The sequence below is a fragment of the Bombina bombina genome, chromosome 1, assembly GCF_027579735.1.
Source record: "Bombina bombina isolate aBomBom1 chromosome 1, aBomBom1.pri, whole genome shotgun sequence".
In the NCBI taxonomy this organism is placed as follows: Eukaryota; Metazoa; Chordata; class Amphibia; order Anura; family Bombinatoridae; genus Bombina; species Bombina bombina.
The window spans coordinates 339,101,637-339,122,792 of NC_069499.1; the positions used below are offsets into that span (position 1 = coordinate 339,101,637).

A 21,156-nucleotide genomic window follows, 5' to 3' on the forward strand; every position below is an offset into this window, starting at 1 on the left:
CATGTATTGGGATCTTGAAATACAGGCCTTTCACAGGACATCTCTATCTTAAAGGGCCACTGTATTATAAAATCTGTTTTCCCTTAATGGGTTCCAAATTACTTCTTATAACTGATAAAGGGTATTAAATGCATGGGAAATGTCTCCTTCGTTTTTAATTTTTTAATTGAAATAACTGGTTGTGCTCATTAACACCACCTCTTGTTCTCAGACATGTCCATTTAAATAGGCTGAGCTTACAGAGAGCACAGACTTGCTTATGTTATTTCTTTATATATACACAACTCTTTAAACATATAAATGTTAATTATGCATGGTGTGTTCTATGAAAATATATATATATATATATATATATATATATATATATATATATATATATTTCACAAGTTGTAGATGCTTGTAATGACAGAAATAATCTCAAATGAAATGTATCCAAGTGTAATATTACCACCTCATGGTTACAACATTTTGGGGCTGAGCTACAGGATATCATCAAGCAAGATGCTTACTATAAAGGGAAGTAGTATTGAGAACTGTTATATTTAATGAAAAAAATAAAGCTTTGTTTTGTGGTTATTCCTGTATTAGATTTGTTACAAACAACATTTCTATCCTGTGATTTTTCTGGCCAGACGGAAACCTACTACTAAAACTGTTAAAAATCCTACAAAGTTTTGGCTCATTTTCAGGCTACAGAATAAACTTCTCTAAATCAGAAATCTTATAGATTTAAAAAAAAATTTAAAAAAAATTGCTTTTCAGTTGAAGTCCCCTTTAAAGAGGTCAAAGATTACATAAAGTATTTGGGACTTAAACTTAGTTTATCTCCTGATTACTGGTATGATTTGAATTTTAAACCTCTATGGAAGCATTTTAAAGAGGAACTAGCGAGATGGGCACATCTTTCGATATCCCTTTCAGGTAAAGTTATTGTTAGAAAAATGATAATCTATAGTATGTGAATTGATGTCTGGTGTTTACATATTTTAGAGAGATGTGTATCTGACACTCATTATAACATTCTGAATATCTGTACACTTGTCTGACTTGATTGTATGTCTTGTAAATGTGAACAAATAAAAACGAATTAAACTATTTCTGAGCATTGTTACTTTAAGAGATTTAGCTTGATACAGAATATACTGTTTTCATAACATATTTTATTGGCTTGCAACAAGTTAGAATGTCCCTAGATTTATTTCCTAATTATGACCGTATATCTGATTTAACAGAAATGATCTGTTTAAATTCTACAAATCCAGAATTAATGATTTATATATAAATATTTGTTTCTATGTCCTTTTTATGTAATTTCGGAGGAAATGCACAGACAATTAAAATACTGAAACGGGAAATAAATCTGCATACAGAATAAATGTTTCAAAAGCATTGTATGTCGTTCATTTTTGTTATCCTATGTAAAACTGCACCTTGTGCTAACCAACTACTTGAAAAATATTTTAAATGTGTTAATCTTTACTCCCTTGTTTGTGATAAATTAGAGCTAGCAGTGTTTGTTTGTGCACTGCTGTAAGAAATCACAGTGTAGCATGTAGCTGCCTCAGGCAATCTACTATATTTTGTAGCACTTTGGTTACAAAATTGGATAAAGTTTTAATAAATAAGAACGTGCAGTACCGGTAGCTGTTCACTAGATGGTACTATTGTAAGTAGACGTTTTAAGCCCCGTTGTCATAGTGACAGTTACTGCTACTGAAACAAGGCCCTATATCGTGTTGCAGCCTGAGCACTGGGACGGTTTTCAGAAATAGTTGTCAAAAAAGGTAGATTTATTATTTATTTATTTTTAAATGAAAAATGCTATTTACGCTATCCTCAGTCTGTATACATGTATCTATTTTTTGCTTACTATGTAATTAGGTGAGTGTGTGTTGCATTTATATAAGAATTTTTATATTTTTTGTGTTTGAGGGTGGAGGTTTACCAATTTCAACAGCTCTTACTGTGCAAAAGTAAAAAATCATCTTTTAGGACTGCTGTTTTTATTACAAACAATTTCTAATGCAGTTTTTCTTTTTGCCTACTTAGAGCATGTTACGTTTCATTTATTTTATTGATGGTTCTCTTTTTCCACATAAAGTATTGTATATTTAGGTGGATAGTAAATAAGAAAAAAAAATGAATATAGAGCAGTACAGGTAAAAAAAAAAACAACATATCCCCAAATCAGTCATTCCAAAATCCAGAATATTTCATAGATTTAAAAAAAAAAAAAAAAACTATTAAAAATGACCATATTCTCTGCCTGTGTCTTTGGTTTGTTTTTTGATTATTATTTTTTTGTGCTCAAAAATGCAATAATGATAGTCAATATTTATAGGTAATATAAATTAAATTTTAAATAAAACACATAATCTACATATAAAAAAATCCTGTGTCATATATATATATATATAATTATTATTATCTTTTCTCAGCAATTTAACACGCAATGAGACTGGAAGCCTGATGTCTGTCCCTAAATCCTAACACACACACTGCAGAGCATACACAAACAGGCACACGCAGCAAAAAATATTAGTGTTTGTCTATAGCTTTTTATACTACATTAGCGGTAAACCACAGGCCTACTAACCCAGTCAAATAACCAGTGTGCAATGGAGGCTACAGGCTGATTACTGCTTGTCTGCAATAAAGATGACGTATACTCATACTTTATATCTATGTATGGTCTCTCCCTATGTGACTTGGCGGTTTCTCCCTGTCACACACACTATAGGGGTAGTAGTGGGATCTAGTAGTCACTGCCTTGTGACATAGGGAACCTCTGTGCTGTTCTGCTAAACTAAATCCTAGTACAGTGCTTGTCAAATCTGTTTAAAAATTAGGAGCCAGTAAGATTAAATAGACTCAGTGGCTAGTGAGTGAATTAAAGGGACATTCCAGTCAAAATTTAAATGCACATAGATTAATTACATCTTTGAATAGAAAGATCTTTGCAATATACATGTATTGGCAAAAATGCTTCTAGTAAAAGTTATCACTGTTTTAGTGTTAACATTTCTCTCTGCACGTGCATGTGAAGCATAGTTAGATATTGTCACTGCACCCACGTTTAAAATAATTTAGCTGCTCAGATCATCACTGGGGCTTGTATCATGTCAGCAATGAACAAATTGAGTCATTACCAGATGGTACAAGCACCTTAGGCTCTCTGAACAAGTGTTATGTTTAAAATGCTGGTGCACGGTGCATACTTAAATATACGTTTGAAACCGCTATAGCTTTTATTAGAAGCCTTTTTGCTCATGCATGTATATTACAAAATTGCTTCTGTTCAATACCAAAATGCACCCATGTGGTTTCCAATTTTGGCTGGAATATCCCTTTAAGGCCATTCATGACAGTATCTCAAGGAAGGAGGACACTGGTCACTGTATGGCGGTCTGAGCACCCTCCCTGTCTGCTTTATCCCAGCACTGGATGGCTTCACCCACCTGGCACAAGAATTGTTCACAACACAATGTGAGTTGTTAAGGGTCACAACAAGAAGTGACTGCTAGCGCTGAGTTGATTCCAGAGCTGCGTCCCCTTGCACAGAGACGCACGGTCACATGTTTAGCACCCGCCCTGCGATCACGTGCTTGTTACTGGGGCCACGTGCAGATGTCACGTTACTGACTTTACCGATGAGTAGGGGGATCCAAAAGGAATTTTTTTGTTCCCAAAAAAAACTCAACAGTGCAGGGGCCAGGGTCAATGTGGGACAGACAGCACTCTCACCTGAACAGACCCCTGCAAAAGTATTACAATTTTTATAAAACTACCCTTTAAGTTACATTATGACGTAGCATTGTCATTTATGTCTCAAGCAGTTTGCATAAAGGGTTTTGTACCCGTATTACTTTTGTAATAATAAGTAAAGAAATGATCTCACCTGGGCAGGTGTGTGGTTTTTAACTTTTGAAGTGAGTGCAGGGCTCCATGGATTATTTATATACATCAGGATTTCCACTGCAACATCAACCCCAGTAAAATATCTGCCACATGTATTACAAGTTGAAAGTAAATGTGTTTGTTCAAGCACAATCAAAATTAACATGCGTCAGGTTAGCACGACTTCAGAGGTCGCGTAAAGGGTGGGGGAAGAAACAAAAGTTGTAGAAAATACAACATAAGTGCATGTAAAAGTCCAGTTACACTCAAACACTGAAAAAAAAATAAGGTGTTTGGGGAAAAAAGGGCTGCAAAGGACTTTAACATGTATGCATACATAGAGATGTCTCAATATGTATATGTGTGTGTATATTTATATATATATATATATATTTATATACACACACATTTTATGCATTGGAGCCCTTTGCAGTCAAATACCTGAAAACGCATTTTTACTCAATATTAATATTTTTAAAATGGTTTTAACTATGTGTTTACTGTAAATATTTCACATAGGTGAATTTTTTAAAGTATTTTTAAATTCCAAAAAACATCTGTATATATCTGTGTATATATATATATATATATATATATATATATATAAAATTATATAATATATTACCAAAACGTCTTCAGATATATGTAGAAATATACTTTTAGGAATAAATAGAGCATATTCTTCTATGTGAAGAATATTGGAATGTGAATTAATCATAATCAATATTGGGTGTAGCAACATGGGTGTTAGTTTTTTTTTCGAGTTTGCTTGCTCCATTGAAGTCTGTGGGAGAATACGTTAACACAGTCACGATTTCCGAAGTTTAACTTTTTGCGCTTGTCAGATTTCCACTCACTTGCTAACTTTTTACTTTCAACTTGTAATACGAGTGGAACCCGACACGTGCAAAAAGCCTCCGTCTAGTGCTCCTCTTGTAATCTCGCCCAAAATCTTCTTTATATACTGAAATGTAAAATCAGTGCTTAAAAATCTTACAACTGAAGCATAGATTGCACTGCCTTGTTTTATTTCCTTGGACTAATATTTATAAAAAAAATGACTTCTCGGATACACTATTTTTACAATATAACCACGTGACCTGAGAGCACTTATGGGTGGCAATTGAATTGTTCTTTTCAGGTACATACTTGATGGATTACAGTTCACCAGTTGTGGAGCAACATGAGCTGGCAAACACCCTTAGTGCCAGCCCAGAGGCACTTGAATTTCTTTACAGTATTGGTGAGTATTCACTCAGCCCCTTTTACTTCATTTGTTTAATAAACTACTGGCATTGTTGGTAATTTTATAAAATGTGTATTAATAACATGCTCTCTCTGTGGGGTGTGTTACTTCATTCCAGTCTTGTAATAATTTACAAAGGTAACACTTTGTGCTTTGAGATTGTAATATAAAATTCTGAAAGAGAACATGGCAGACCACATATCTCTTCCTGATTTGTAGTTTATCTCATCTTTCTGCTGACACCAAACAATGGAGATTTTTTTAAAGGGACAGTCTACTCTTAAAAAAGGTATTGCTTAAAAAGATAGATAATCCCTTTATAACCCATTCCCCAGTTTTGCACAGCTAACATGGTTATATTAATATACTTTTTACCTCTGCGATTACCTTGTATCTAAGCCTCTTCTGACAGCCCCCTGATCACATGGCTATTTATTTATTATCTATTGACTTGCATTTTAGCCAGTTTTAACAATAACAATTCTGGAGTAGACTGTCCCTTTAACACAATGACAGTGGCAAGCCCTGTTATCTCCAGAAGCAGATCCGGATTGGCTCTTCCAAATAAGGAAAGTGGTGGGTGGAGTTTGTCCATTGAAAATCAATTGCAGCAAATAAGGTGTTTATCTGTTTTAATACAGTTCAGACTCTGCTGATATGTTAAATCCGGAAGACTGTAGAAAAATGTTGTAATTACAAGATTTTTTGAAAGAAAAGTTTGGGTCTTCCTATAAGATCGTTATTACTTTACATGCAGTTGCAGGCTGAGCAATCCTGCATCACATGGTCTCCCAAGCTGCATGCACTGCTTTATAAATGGGATTTATAAGAATAAGGAAAAGGCAAATCTGTTTAAATGATGTGCTTATGCTATGCCAAAAGACAAATGACTTGTTCACTCATAAAACAATACATACGTTTACAGTTCAGAAATACAAATCTAAGACTCTTTTGTTATTCACCTGGACATGTTCAGTTACAGAGGAAAATGCTACATCTAGCAAATGACTTCATAGTTGTACTGATATGGTACGGTAAATTATTTTCTAGTTAAAAAAGTTGCAACTTTAAACAACTTTCCAATTATCTAATTGCTTTGTTCTATTGATATCCTTTGTTAAAAAGCATACCCAGGTAGGGTTAGGAGCAGCAGTGCACTACTGGGACATGGCTGCTGATTGGTAGCTGCACAATCATACTTCTTGTAATTGACCAACTATTACGAATGGTCCGCTAACAGTTGGCACAAGCGAAAAGTGGTTTATCATGGCTGTTTGTGCACGTCGGATGTAGCGCTCGTATTACAAGTTGAAAATAAACGCAATCGCTTGAGCGCAATTAAAGTTAATAAGCATTGGGATAGTGCTCCTCAGAGCATCGGGTAAGCAAGCAATCAAAAACATTTCTTTTAATACAAGTGCTACAAGCTTCTACCGGAGTTAGCGCGCAATTGGGAGCCTTAAATACCGCTGCACTTGTAATCTGGCCCTAAATGAGTTCAGCAAGCTCCTAGTAGTGAATTGCTGCTCCTTCAACAAAGGATACCAAGATAATGAAGTGAATTGATAGTAGAAATAAATTGGAAAGTTATTTAAAATGGTATGCTCTTTCTGCATAGTGGAATAAAAAAATGTGGGTGTCATGTCTTTTAACTGATGAGATCTTTTAAGATCTATTCCCATTTATATAATAACAAAGTCATTGCTTACCAAGATTTAGCCTTTTCCAAAAACACAACCTGCTAGTAAAAAATAAAAAGGCTAGCATGCCAGTTAGTGTTCCACTGAACCCTGCTGTTTATTAAGCCAGAGACCCATCATATACAGATATGCACTACAGAAGGAAAGTGGGCTGGAAGAGACGTAAGGTTTGCATATGAGAGAATTCCTGTATTGATTCATAGGGCTTAATTTCATAAGCTGCATTTGCAGCTTTTTCGGCTATGTGGGGCAATAGCTGAAAATAACTTTTTCTTCTCCACCACCTTAGAGGTGGTGAGATCAATCACTCAGACACTCGCTTGTTTGGGGTGATTGGCATTCCCTGCTCTAGCGCAATTGGTTGCTCCGCAGCAGGGGGCAGCATTGCACAAGTATACTCTTGTGCATGGTTAGATTTTGCCGTGCAATACTACATCACAAGTGGCAATTGCAGGCGGATGGTTTCACTACTTACAAACCTGTCCAAATTATATCTTATAATGCAATATTGTATTAATGCTAAGAGTAAACCTAACTCAAATTACAAATCTAACTTTAAACCACATTAGTTCTAAAGTGTTTATTTCCCTACAGGTCGGGAAGAGCTGGATCTGTGCATGTTCTCCGATTCTTTAGTTTCTGTATCAGATTCTGGAAAGGACTTGGGGTCATTCACAGTAAATGTGCAGCCTGCCTACTATGAATTGGAAGGGGCTGAGGAACAGAAATGCTTTCTTGTGCACGCTACCAGCCAATGCACCGTCAATGACACCCCCTGTGGAACCTCCATCTTTGGTTAGGATTCATTTGTTCTACTGTCAAATTGTGATGACAAAAATAATCTAATTTGCTTCTCTATCACAGGATAGATTTGATTCCATATTAATATTCTGTTGTGTTTGTTCACTCATTACAGCTTACATCTCACATACGTTTGAAACACTGGAACAGCATCACCATGAGTCTTTAAAGGTACAATCCAGATTACCTTTTAATTTAAAAATGAGCACGGTATTGGGAAATGTAAATAGATAGATACACAATATAATCATTTGCAATACAATTGTACACTGTTTGGGCCAGGGACTTCAGATCCCATACTGAAATAGTTTATTCTGTTTCTAGTGTAAAGTGCTTTGTACATGAACAGCAACAATCAAAGAAACATACAAAGCCTCTATTATGAATAACCCTCTGATTTGATTACTCTTATTTTTTTCAGTACACATTTAATAGTTATTCCATGGTTTATTGAGTATGCAGTATAATTATCTTTCTGCTGCAAATTGCATCTACTTAGTCCAATCTTAAATCTTTAGATTACAACCTCCCTTATTGCCTTTTACAGCTGAAAGGACATACAGTGGATAAGAAGGTTCATGTGATACAAAAGGATGATAAGCTAATTATTAATAAGACCATAACTGAAGGAGAGGTGAGTTCATATTTACTTTTCTTGGGGTAAAGTTTTAGTAGATCGCACTTGTCATATTATAAGAAAACTTTACATTGTTTTGCAGTCCAGGGACATACCCTTTGTCTCCTGTGCTGATGCAGGGACATATATCAGTTTAAAAATTATAGCAAAGTTTGTATAACGCTACCAAGTGGATGAAATACTTTTTAAGCATTGGAATGGTGTATACCAGGATACATATAATAGAGCACAGGTGAGATTAGTGCAGTTTAGCAATATATAACAAACACTTGACACGGCAGTCTCGTCAAATACTTCACCCACACACCCGCATTTACCTTAGCCCTTCTTTACCTTTCCGTGAAGGCGGAAGTCTTCTACTTCTCTCGGCTAGGCTCACCTCTGTGTAGACGAAAGGGTAGCCACGCTATAGAGCGCGACCATCACTCTCTCTCCAACTCCGGTTCAGCTGCAAGCGTGTGCGGGACTTACCGATCGGACGTGACGTCAGCAATTCCTCCACATTCTCACCGGTCTGTATCCAATCAATGCCTCTGAATAGGCCAATGCTCCTCTATGTGCCGATGTGGTCTATCTTCTGTGTGCAATGTAGCTGGATTAGAGTTTTGAAGTCTGGAGTAGGGGGCAAAATAAATGATAAAATGATATTGCAAATTTGTTTTATTATGCATAATAAACCATTTTGGGCTAGAAAACAAGTGGAGTGCTGTCAGTAACACAGGGTGCTTTATTTTTTGCTGAACCTCAGAATCATGGGAAATGTAGTTTCAAATCCTCTGGAGGGCCAAGTTTGAGGATGTCTGCGTTTACACTATTGCATGATAAAAAATAACTTTGGAGTTGTTATATGAGGGCAAAAATAAAATCACTATTGATTGTGCTCAAGAAATGTTAACTAACAACAATTAAAGGGACAGTCAAAATTAAAATTTAATGATTCAGATAGAGCATGCAGTTTCAAACATCTTTCCAATTTACTTCTGTTGTCAAAGTTGCTTCGTTCTCTTGGTATCTTTTATTAAAGCATAAAACTAGTGCACTGCTGCCATAGAGTACTAAAGACACGTACACACTTCTGAGCTCTTATAAGCCTACCTAGTTTTATTCTTTAATAAAAGATACCAAGAGAACGAAGCAACTTTGATAACAGAAATAACTTGGAAAGTTGTTTAAAATCGCATGCTCTATCTGAATCATAAAAGTTTAATTTTGACTTAACTGTCCCTTTAATATAATATTATTAATATTTTTGACTCCACTCTAGGTCTTTATGGGTAACACAGAATGCAATTTATGCCCCTTTAATAAGAAAATTAGGAATGTACATGTACAAAAACCTTGCAATATTTTACTAGAGCTTAAATTAAGAACTACCTATCCAGTACAGAGTTACATATGTTATGTGTTAAAAGTAGATGGTATCTACCGGAAGCATTTTAAAGTGACAGTGTGCTGTAAAATGTAATTCCCTTTGTGTTCCCAATGATCGATTTTTACCTGATGGAGTGTATTACATTTTTTGTATAAATTTCTCCTTGAGATAGGTACTAAAATGTTAATTTTACATTATTAGCTCTAAGTATTGGGCTTTAGGTATACAGGCAGAGATCAAATAAGTATCTGTATAAATAGTGATAAAATAAGGATGTCTGTTCTCCCTGCAAGCTCAGTTTAATGGGTTGTGGTTTCAAAGAGCAAAATCAGCCATTTCTTATTAAAAAATAAACCTTCTTTCTCTTGTAAGGTGTATCCAGTCCACGGATCATCCATTACTTGTGGGATATTCTCCTTCCCAACAGGAAGTTGCAAGAGGATCACCCACAGCAGAGCTGCTATATAGCTCCTCCCCTAACTGCCATATCCAGTCATTTTCTTGCAACTCTCAACAAAGCTGGAGGTAGTAAGAGGAGAGTGGTGTAATATAGTTAGTTTTTTTCTTCAATCAAAAGTTTATTATTTTTAAATGGTACCGGAGTTGTACTATTTTATCTCAGGCAGCATTTAGAAGAAGAATCTGCCTGCGTTTTTCTATGATCTTAGCAGAAGTAACTAAGATCCACTGCTGTTTTCACATATGTCTGAGGAGTGAGGTAACTTCAGAGGGAGAATGGCGTGCAGGTTATCCTGCAATAAGGTATGTGCAGTTTTAAGTTTTTCTAGGGACTAGAAAATGCTGCTGGTACCTGATTAATGTAAGTTAAGCCTAAAAACAGTGATTTAATAGCGACTTGTATCAGACTTACTACCAGAGATATATACTCTGATAATATGGCAATATAAAACGTTTGCTGGCATGTTTAATCGTTTTTATATATGCTTTTGTGATAAAACTTATTGGGGCCTAGTTTTTTCCACATGGCTGGCTTGATTTTTGCCTAGAAACAGTTTCCTGAGGCTTTGCACTGTTGTAGTATGAGTGGGAGGGGCTAACTTGTTACATACACTGTAAAAATTTCGTTAGTTTAACTGCCTTTTTTCACTGTTATTTCAAATTTTGGCAAAATTTGTTTCTCTTAAAGGCACAGTAACGTTTTTTATATTGCTTGTTAACTTGCTTTAAAGTGTTTTCCAAGCTTGCTAGTCTCATTGCTAGTCTGTATAAACATGTCTGACATAGAGGAAACTCCTTGTTCATTATGTTTAAAAGCCATTGTGGAACCCTATAGGAGAATGTGTACTAAATGTATTGATTTCACTTTAAACAATAAAGATCAGCTGTTATCTTTAAAAGAATTATCACCAGAGGATTCTGACGAGGGGGAAGTTATGCCGACTAACTCTCCCCACGTGTCGGATCCTTTGACTCCCGCTCAAGGGACCCACGCTAAAATGGCGCCAAGTACATCAAGGACGCCCATAGCGATTACTTTGCAGAACATGGCGGCAATCATGGATAATACCCTGTCAGCGGTATTAGCCAGACTGCCTGAATTTAGAGGAAAGCGCGATAGCTCTGGGGTTAGACGTAATACAGAGCGCGCAGATGCTTTAAGGCCCATGGCTGATACTGAGTCACAATATGCAGAAGCTGAGGAAGGAGAGCTTCAGTCTGTGGGTGACATTTCTGATTCGGGGAAACCTGATTCAGATATTTCTACTTTTAAATTTAAGCTTGAGAACCTCCGTGTATTGCTTGGGGAGGTATTAGCTGCTCTGAATGACTGTGACACAATTGCAGTGCCAGAGAAATTGTGTAGACTGGATAAATACTATGCAGTGCCGGTGTGTACTGATGTTTTTCCAATACCTAAAAGATTTACAGAAATTATTAATAAGGAGTGGGATAGACTCGGTGTGCCGTTTTCCCCCCCTCCTATTTTTAGAAATATGTTTCCAATAGACGCCACCACACGGGACTTATGGCAGATGGTCCCTAAGGTGGAGGGAGCAGTTTCTACTTTAGCAAAGCGTACCACTATCCCTGTCGAGGACAGTTGTGCTTTTTCAGATCCAGTGGATAAAAAATTAGAAGGTTACCTTAAGAAAATGTTTATTCAACAAGGTTTTATCCTGCAGCCCCTTGCATGCATTGCGCCTGTCACTGCTGCTGCGGCGTTCTGGTTTGAGTCTCTGGAAGAGGTTTTTCAGACAGCTACTCCATTGACTGAAATATTTGACAAGCTTAGAACACTTAAGGTAGCTAATTCTTTTGTTTCTGATGCCATTGTTCATTTGACTAAACTAACGGCGAAGAATTCTGGATTCGCCATCCAGGCGCGTAGGGCGCTATGGCTTAAATCTTGGTCAGCTGACGTGACTTCAAAGTCTAAATTACTTAACATTCCCTTCAAGGGGCAGACCCTATTCGGACCTGGTTTGAAGGAAATTATTGCTGATATTTCTGGAGGTAAGGGTCATAATCAAAGGCCAAACAGTCTAATTTTCGTGCCTTTCGAAACTTCAAGGCAGGTGCAGCATCAACTTCCTCTGCTACAAAACAAGAGGGAACTTTTGCTCAATCCAAGCCGGCTGGAAACCTAACCAGTCCTGGAACAAGGGCAAGCAGGCCAGAAAGCCTGCTGCTGCCTCTAAGACAGCATGAAGGAACGGCCCCCTATCCGGTAACGGATCTAGTAGGGGGCAGACTTTCTCTCTTCGCCCAGGCGTGGGCAAGAGATGTTCAGGATCCCTGGGCGTTGGAGATCATATCTCAGGGATATCTTCTGGACTTCAAAGCTTCCCCTCCTCAAGGGAGATTTCACCTTTCGAGATTATCTGTAAACCAGATAAAGAAAGAGGCATTCTTACACTGTGTGCAAGACCTCCTAGTTATGGGAGTGATCTGTCCAGTTCCACAGTTGGAACAGGGACAGGGTTTTTATTCAAATCTGTTTGTGGTTCCCAAAAAAGAGGGAACCTTCAGACCCATTTTGGATCTAAAGATCTTAAACAAATTCCTCAGAGTTCCATCGTTCTAAATGGAAACTATTCGGACCATCCTACCTATGATCCAGGAGGGTCAGTACATGACCACAGTGGATTTGAAGGATGCTTACCTTCACATACCGATTCACAAAGATCATCATCGGTTCCTAAGATTTGCCTTTCTGGACAGGCATTACCAATTTGTGGCTCTTCCCTTCGGGTTAGCTACAGCTCCAAGAATCTTTACAAAGGTTCTGGGATCGCTTCTGGCGGTCCTAAGACCGCGAGGTATATCAGTGGCCTCTTATCTGGACGACATCCTGATACAGGCGTCAAGCTTTCAGATTGCCAAGTCACATACGGACATAGTTCTGGCATTTCTCAGGTCACATGGGTGGAAGGTGAACGAGGAAAAGCGTTATCTATCCCCACTCACAAGAGTCTCCTTCCTAGGGACTCTGATAGATTCTGTAAAAATTAAGATTTACCTGACAGAATCCAGGTTATCAAAGCTTCTAAAATCTTGCCGTGTTCTTCATTCTATTCCGCGCCCTTCGGTGGCTCAGTGTATGGAAGTAATCAGCTTGATGGTGGCGGCGATGGACATAGTGCCATTTGCGCGCCTACATCTCAGACCGCTGCAACTATGCATGCTCAGTCAGTGGAATGGAGATTACACAGATTTGTCCCCTCTACTAAATCTGGATCAAGAGACCAGAGATTCTCTTCTCTGGTGGCTATCTCGGGTCCATCTGACCAAAGGTATGACCTTTCGCAGGCCAGATTGGACAATTGTAACAACAGATGCCAGCCTTCTAGGTTGGGGGGCAGTCTGGAATTCCCTGAAGGCTCAGGGATCGTGGACTCAGGAGGAGAAATTCCTCCCAATAAATATTCTGGAGTTAAGAGCAATATTCAATGCTCTTCTAGCTTGGCCTCAGTTAGCAACCCTGAGGTTCATCAGATTTCAGTCGGACAACATCACGACTGTGGCTTACATCAACCATCAAGGGGGAACCAGGAGTTCCCTAGCGATGTTAGAAGTCTCCAAGATAATTCGCTGGGCCGAGACTCACTCTTGCCACCTATCAGCAATCCATATCCAAGGTGTAGAGAACTGGGAGGCGGATTTTCTAAGTCGTCAGACTTTTCATCCGGGGGAGTGGGAACTCCATCCGGAGGTGTTTGCTCAATTGGTTCATCGTTGGGGCAAACCAGAACTGGATCTCATGATCCGTGGACTGGATACACCTTACAAGAGAAAACATAATTTATGCTTACCTGATAAATTTATTTCTCTTGTGGTGTATCCAGTCCACGGCCCGTCCTGTCTTTTTAAGGCAGGTCTAAATTTTAATTTAAACTTCAGTCACCACTGCACCCTATGGTTTCTCCTTTCTCGGCTTGTTTCGGTCGAATGACTGGATATGGCAGTTAGGGGAGGAGCTATATAGCAGTTAGGGGAGGAGCAATATAGTAGAGAATATCCCACAAGTAATGGATGATCCGTGGACTGGATACACCACAAGAGAAATAAATTTATCAGGTAAGCATAAATTATGTTTTTAAGTACTGTCACAGTAGTGTCTTTATTTCAATCTAAGCATTTTATAGTACCTATACTTCTTTGCAGGGATTAAACATATAGCTTTGTTTAAGACGTTTATTGCTGACTAGTTTGATACAAATGTATTTATTTTTAAGTTTAATAAAAATGCATTGCGGACTAGTCTGGTAAAAAAATTACAAGTTGTAATTTATATAGCATATCATGTTTTGCATTAGTGATTCAAGATAACTGGACTGGCCATAATAGGGGGGATCAGACTGATATATTACAGGAAAGTTCTACTCTGTGAAAAGCATTACTGGGCTAAAAAGAAGCTGCACCAAGTGATAAATCGCAAGCGGCAAGATTACAAGTTGTGCGCTAAACGTGGTGCGTAAATAACGCAAAAAAAATAGCGGTATCGCTCTCTCCATAGTGCTGCCATTACAAGTTACTGAAAAATCTTCTTTTGTTTTGCGTTACGGTGCAATAAGCTCAATACCGCACAAAACCTAAGGCCTGATTTGACGTGCTTGTGCACGTTTCCCCCCATAGACATCAATGGAGAGAAAGTGTTAGAAAAAAACTTGCGATTGCCGTAACACAATCCCCATTGATGTCTATGGGGAAAAGAAAGTTACATTAAAACCTAACACCCTAACATTAACCCCTAGTCTAAATACCCCTAACCTGCCTTCCCCCAACATCGCTGACACTAAATAAAGTGATTAACCCCTAAACCGCCACCCACCGACATCGCCGACACTAAATAGATTAACCCCTAAACCGCCACCCACCGACATCGCCGACACTAAATAAAGTGATTAACCCCTAAACCACCACCCCCACATCGCTAACAACTAAATAAACTTATTAACCCCTAAACCGCCAGCCCCCCACATCGCTACTACTATAATAAAGCTATTAGCCCCTAAACTGCCTGCCCCCCACATCACTTATACTAAAATAAACCCCTAAACCGCGGGGCCCCCCACATCGCATATAACCAAAATAAACTATTAACCCCTAAACCTAACACCCCCCCTAACTTTTAATTAAATTTACAATATACCTATCTTAAAATAAATAAAAACTTAGCTGTGAAATTAAAAAAAAACAACTAAGTTTTAAACTATAAATTAACCTAACATTACTATTTTAATAAAATAAACTACAAATTAAAAAACCTAAATTACAAGATTAAAATAATCTAACACTACGGAAAAAAAAATAAAAAAAAATTAAAAAACCTAACACTACGAAAAGAAAAAAAATAATCTAACATTGCCAAGAAAATCAAATACTAAAATTACGAAAAATAAAAAATATATAGCAAAACTTGTAATCTAGGTCAATGTTATTGAGCTGGTTGTTCGTTCCTGTGAGTGCACTTCTTTCTGTGTGTTTTTAGTCTCCCTAAAGGAAAAATGGGCAACCAAATGTAGACTCCTTGCTCAGTGTGCTTAGAGGAATATGGCTACACCTCACTGACGAGGCCCAATGAACGCCGGAACAATCGTCTGGGGTTGCTTTGTACCTTGTTCTGAGAGAAATTGCCTGTTATTTTAGTGCTGGACTGACTGTAATAGGCGGGATCAGGCTGATATATTACAGAAAAGTTCTACTCTGTGAAAAGCATTACTGGGCTAAAAAGAATTGCACCCAGGTGGTAAATCGCCATAGAACAGGCTAACAATGGTATTGAGCTGGTTGTTCGTTTCTGTGAGTGCGCTTCTCTCTGTGTGTATTCACGATAACTATGCTCGGAATACCCACAAAGACATTGAAACACAAAGGTAAAGCCCTGCTTGGGAGATGCAAGCTTTGTATCTCCTGAGCAGGACACAGCTGGTCAGCCAAACAGTTGCCTGACCATAGCAATCACCTAATGGGAGATGCAAGGCTTGCTGCTCCCAAGAGGGGACTTGTGTTTAACCCCTGCACAGTTATGTAGGGTCATATATGCAAAAATGTTATGCGATAATGCACAAACTAATTAGAAAATCTAGTTAGACACAAAAAACTATTGGAACAAACAACAAATACAGACTATTGCAGATGCTATTGCAAAATACTGTATACAATGGGTAAGAACAGTACTCCCCTTTAGGTGGAAAAAAGTCCCAAAGGACTGCTGAAATATGTAGGATTCGGATAAAGATGGCACAGGTCCTGTATTCCTCTTGAGTTAGTTCTCCCAGATATCACTAGGATAAGAAAAACTTCACTGGTGTATGTAAACGTGAACCACGAAATAAAGGTGCAGTATACTCACTGATATATATCAGAAGTCGGCTGCTCACGGTAGGATTCCTCTGGTCTATGTGTGCAGATGATCTAGAGATATAAAAGATACTCCGATATTGATGTTGTAGCAAAATCCAGAAAAAAGTAGCAAATATTCACTTCCTTGGAACTTAAGGTCCGGGGATTTCACAAAAAACAGCAGCAGATTCGACGATTATATTCTCTTTTTCAAGAGCAGAAATAAAAGCTTTTTCTGCTCTTAAAAAAGACGATATAATCGCCGAAACGCATAGAGATATTGTAATAAATATTTGTTCTTTTTATATACTTCGATTCTGCTGCTGTTTTTTTGTGAAATCATTGGACCTTGAGTTCCAAGGAAGTGAGTATTTGCTACTTTTTTCTGGATTTTGCTACAACATCAATATCGGAGTATCTTTTATATTCCAGTTTATCTGCACACATAGACCAGAGGAATCCTACCGTGAGGAGCCGACTTCTAAAATATATCAGAGTGAGTATACTGCACCTTTATTTCGTGGTTCATGTTTACATACACCAGTGAAGTTTTTCTTATCCTCAGTGATATCTGGGAGAACTAACTCAAGAGGAATACAGGACCTGTGCCATCTTTATCCGAATCCTAAAAACTATTAGAAACAGACATATTGCAGGCTTTCCAAGAGCCGTTTCAAAAGGATTCTAAAAGACCTTCACAGAAGCAAAGTAAAATATTCATTTTAACACATCACTTCCACTATCTTTTTGTATGTTTTGCCACAAAAAATAATGCACATTTACCTTTCTGAGAAACCATTTGCAGAAGTTTACAGATATTTTCAAGTAAAAGATTTTGATTGTGGAGCTAGTGAAAGGATAAATTACTCATTTGATGCATCATCTAATTGGTTGCAGGCCCAAAGCTTTATTTAAAAAATTAGATTGTCTGTGGGAACTCATTTAAAATATTGTGTTTATCAAAAAAAATGTATTTTCAAGTGGGAAGTATTCATGCAAGGTATTAGATTAGTTATCTTCAGACTTTTTTATATGATTTTTTAGCCACTCTTCTCTACCTCTGGCAAATATATATATTGAATTGCTATATTAGTTTCCTATGATTTATTTTCAAATCTCCTTCTCTAGAGAGTACAGAAGGAAACAATTTCTCATGACTTAAGTAAGATGACAGGGTTAATCTTGGAAGCCTCTAACTTGCTGGTCATGCGACTTCTGGCTAGAAGGAAAATTCCACAACAGATGGTCTTTTTGACTTTTGATGACGAGACAAACTTGTCTACTTCTACCTACGTAAGTTGTTTATTCCTTGTATGAAATCCCTATTAAAGGCTTACTATTAAATGGCACTTTCTCTCTCTCTCTCTCTCTCTCTCTCTCTCTCTCTCTCTCTCTCGATACAGACAAGTATTAATAACCAGTGTGTGTGTGTGTATATATATATATATATATATATATATATATATATATATATACACACATATATACATTTATATATGAAAGATACACAAAACATGCAGGAATATTAAATAAATATTATGTACTGGTGTAAATAAATGTACATGTTTAAAGACCAGTGGTATTAAAAATACACTTTTTAGGTACTGTTACTTATTTATATATATATATATAATTTATTTTAACACTAGCATTCCTTGCTAAATATTGTTGAATTTACATTGCAGATGTTATCTATGTTGCAATTTTGTTTTGGCACTACAGCCGTGGCTAGTCAATTGATAATTTGCACACAGTTTACACTGAGCTCATTAATGGCTGTTATGAAAAATCTCACAAACCATCATATTTGTACTTTCACTGTAAAAACAATATGAAAGATAGAAAATTGATATACTTCTCATAAAAAGATAAAAAAATGTACTCCATAAACACGTTTTCTTTCTTTTGTAAAATGATGATGGTCCATAGTTCTCCATAACATATGGGATATATTTATCGCCACTAGGAGTAGGTTAAGAGCCCATACAAGAGCTTTAACCCCCCACCTCCAATCTCTCTCTTAGTTTTTTCTTTGGCCTTGTTGGAGATGGTTGTAATCCAAGTAGCTGGAACAACCTCTATTCTCAAATTGGGAGCTCAATCCTATGTGAAATCCAGAGTCCCTGAGATGTATCATTTACAAAGAAGAAAGAAAAGACACAGCAGCTGAATGATACAGGGACACAGGAATACCCTGTTATGTGCACAACATTTCCCTAACGGAACTTCAGCCATAACTACCCTCAGGCATCGTGGGGACTCGTCCCTAGCCTCCCACTAAGGGACTCAGGGATTTTCTACTGCAATACTCTGTGGTAATCAATATCTGCACTGAATGGGCTCTCTACTGGATACTGCTGCATTGATATTGACATGCCTGGTAAGCCAGTGGAGGGGTGCTGCATTAGGTAAGTGACTTTAGACAGCACATACACAGCCCAGAGGCTATTTGTAGGTACAGCATAGCCAGGGTACTTAACCTGCTCCGTTCATGACACAATTTTTTCTCCATATCATATCCCTAACAGTTCTACTAGCAGTTGGGAACATTATTAGGGAAGCCTCTGACCCTTTGTAACCCTCTGTCAGCTTTAGGTTTATTAGTTAAGCACTTTAAAAAATGTGTATGGCCCTTTTAAGAGAACCGGCAATAGCTTAGTGCATGATAGGGTTCAGAAGGGCAGGTTCTGGGTTAGGCTGGGGAACACATTTTGACAGGATTTTTATGCTTAGTGAATTATATTTTATTCACAAGCAGTCAAAAGTGTTTTTTAATTTTACAAAGACACTGGCTTTACTCCCAGCAGTAGCTCCACCCTCTGTGTTCCTAGGCTTTTCTCTCTCAATCCAGAGCCTCTGTGACTAGATTTCAGTTACAACAGTTGGGTCCTACTTCAAAACAGATTTTAATCTGATTTTCAGTGCCTGCCAATCCCAAGGGGTACTTATGGGTATCTTATTATTTCTGGGGGCTATAAAACTGATTACTTTGGGAGATTGTGTAAGTGTCTGAGGGAGTGTTTTATAGTGTAGAGGGCTATCTACCAGGTTTTCTCTGTACTGTTTATTATATAAGTTGTCATTGTAAACTGTTATATAAGTACAAACATGGAACAACAATATTTCTGTCCCCACTGATATTTCCCTCTATTTAAATATATATGTTTATTTTACAAAGATGTTCAAGTATGACAGGTCACTCAAATCTGTAAGAATTGTACACCTTAAATTTTTCATACTTATCAGCCACAACAGTCTACAGTTCAGAGTTAATTCTCCCTGTACTTGACACTCATGGGGAAAACTGCTGTTTTTACTCCTGAAGCTAAAAATAAAATATGCAAAATAGTGACTGTTTGTTTATTGGATGTCCCAAAACTAAGTAAGCATAAGCGTAAATCTGGGGTTTTAACTCAGTCGTCTGAGGTAAATGTGCAAAATATTTCTTGTGCTGATAACCTAAGGTTCAGAATTGATAACATCCTCACTGAAGGTGTTTTTTTACAAGGACTATAGGCAGCTGTACACCATAACACATTCTTATATGATCTGCAGTGTACCCAATTTATTATATGTGCAATTAAATATTGTACTAAACATAATAACATATGGTGTCATTACCATTTATTATAACTATCTGCACTATTAATACTTATTTATAAGCCAATTAAGAATTGCACTCCCATCATTGCAGGGGTTTTTTTTGGTCTGCATTTTATATACTGAAAAAGGGTGTGTGTACAAGCGCTAAGGTAATCCCCAAGCTGTATCCAAACAGAGATCCTAACCAACCTCCAAAAAATATGCACAAGTAGGAAGAAGTGAATACAGCGCCAACAAGAGGCCAAGGGATAAATATACTCACAGAGAGATAAAAGAAGATTATTTAATGAACCATGTTAAAAAGCATCAGTAATAAAAGACTATATATAAAAAATGTAAAAAGCACATATAAATAAAATTACAAATACAGGAATATCTTACAGAAGCGGTTCAAAGGGCCAAAGCTGATAATTACAATAAAAACAGAGGTAATAACAGGTGATCAGTGTGAGTGGTACACCAGAATAAGAGTGTATACTAATAAAACAGAATTAGCCTAAGTACAACTGTAGCAAGTGCATCAAGCAAAAAACTAATAAACAATAATACAAACAATAGTGTTCAAAATTAGTGTTACAAAAATAGAAAAATGCACTGCAGTGCAAAAAAAGGGGGGTAGCAAAATAATTGTATAGATACAATCAAATAGTGAGTGAGTGCAAATGGATATAAAAATGCTAGCTACTTAATCCAGTGAGGTTAAGATATAATTAAATAAAATACACAATATGCAATAACATAAAAAATAAAATACACAATATGCAATAACATAAAATATAAAATATAATCCAAAAAAGTGTTCAAAAAGTTGATCAACAAATGTTAGTGAAGAACAAAAATAAGTCAATCAAAACAAAAAAATGGGTGATGAAAAGCAAGGTGAAAGTGAGGAAATTGATTCCTTCCAATGTTAGTTACTTTAACAGATCCAAATTCCTGAGTGTGGTTGCTGAAGTAGCTGATTGGATCCTAGCACCTGTCATGCTTACCAATATGTCAACGCGTTTCTGCCCTCAAAAAAGGGCCTTTCTCAAGACTAGTCTTGAGAAAGGCCCTTTTTTGAGGACAGAAACGCGTTGACATATTGGTAAGC

At 37.1% G+C, this 21,156-nt stretch overlaps 1 protein-coding gene across 1 annotated transcript in view; it reads left to right on the top strand.

Annotated features, from left to right (window-relative positions):
• The first annotated feature begins 1,622 nt into the window (after window positions 1–1,622).
• CATIP (ciliogenesis associated TTC17 interacting protein) overlaps window positions 1,623–21,156 on the top strand; it is a 104,303-nt gene continuing 84,769 nt past the window's right edge. The window contains exons 1-6 of the mRNA XM_053689806.1: window positions 1,623–1,784; window positions 5,039–5,140; window positions 7,438–7,638; window positions 7,760–7,815; window positions 8,192–8,278; window positions 17,589–17,753. Coding sequence (XP_053545781.1) covers window positions 5,050–5,140; window positions 7,438–7,638; window positions 7,760–7,815; window positions 8,192–8,278; window positions 17,589–17,753 — 600 coding nt within the window. The 5' untranslated portion in view covers window positions 1,623–1,784; window positions 5,039–5,049. The remainder of the gene's footprint in view (window positions 1,785–5,038; window positions 5,141–7,437; window positions 7,639–7,759; window positions 7,816–8,191; window positions 8,279–17,588; window positions 17,754–21,156) is intronic.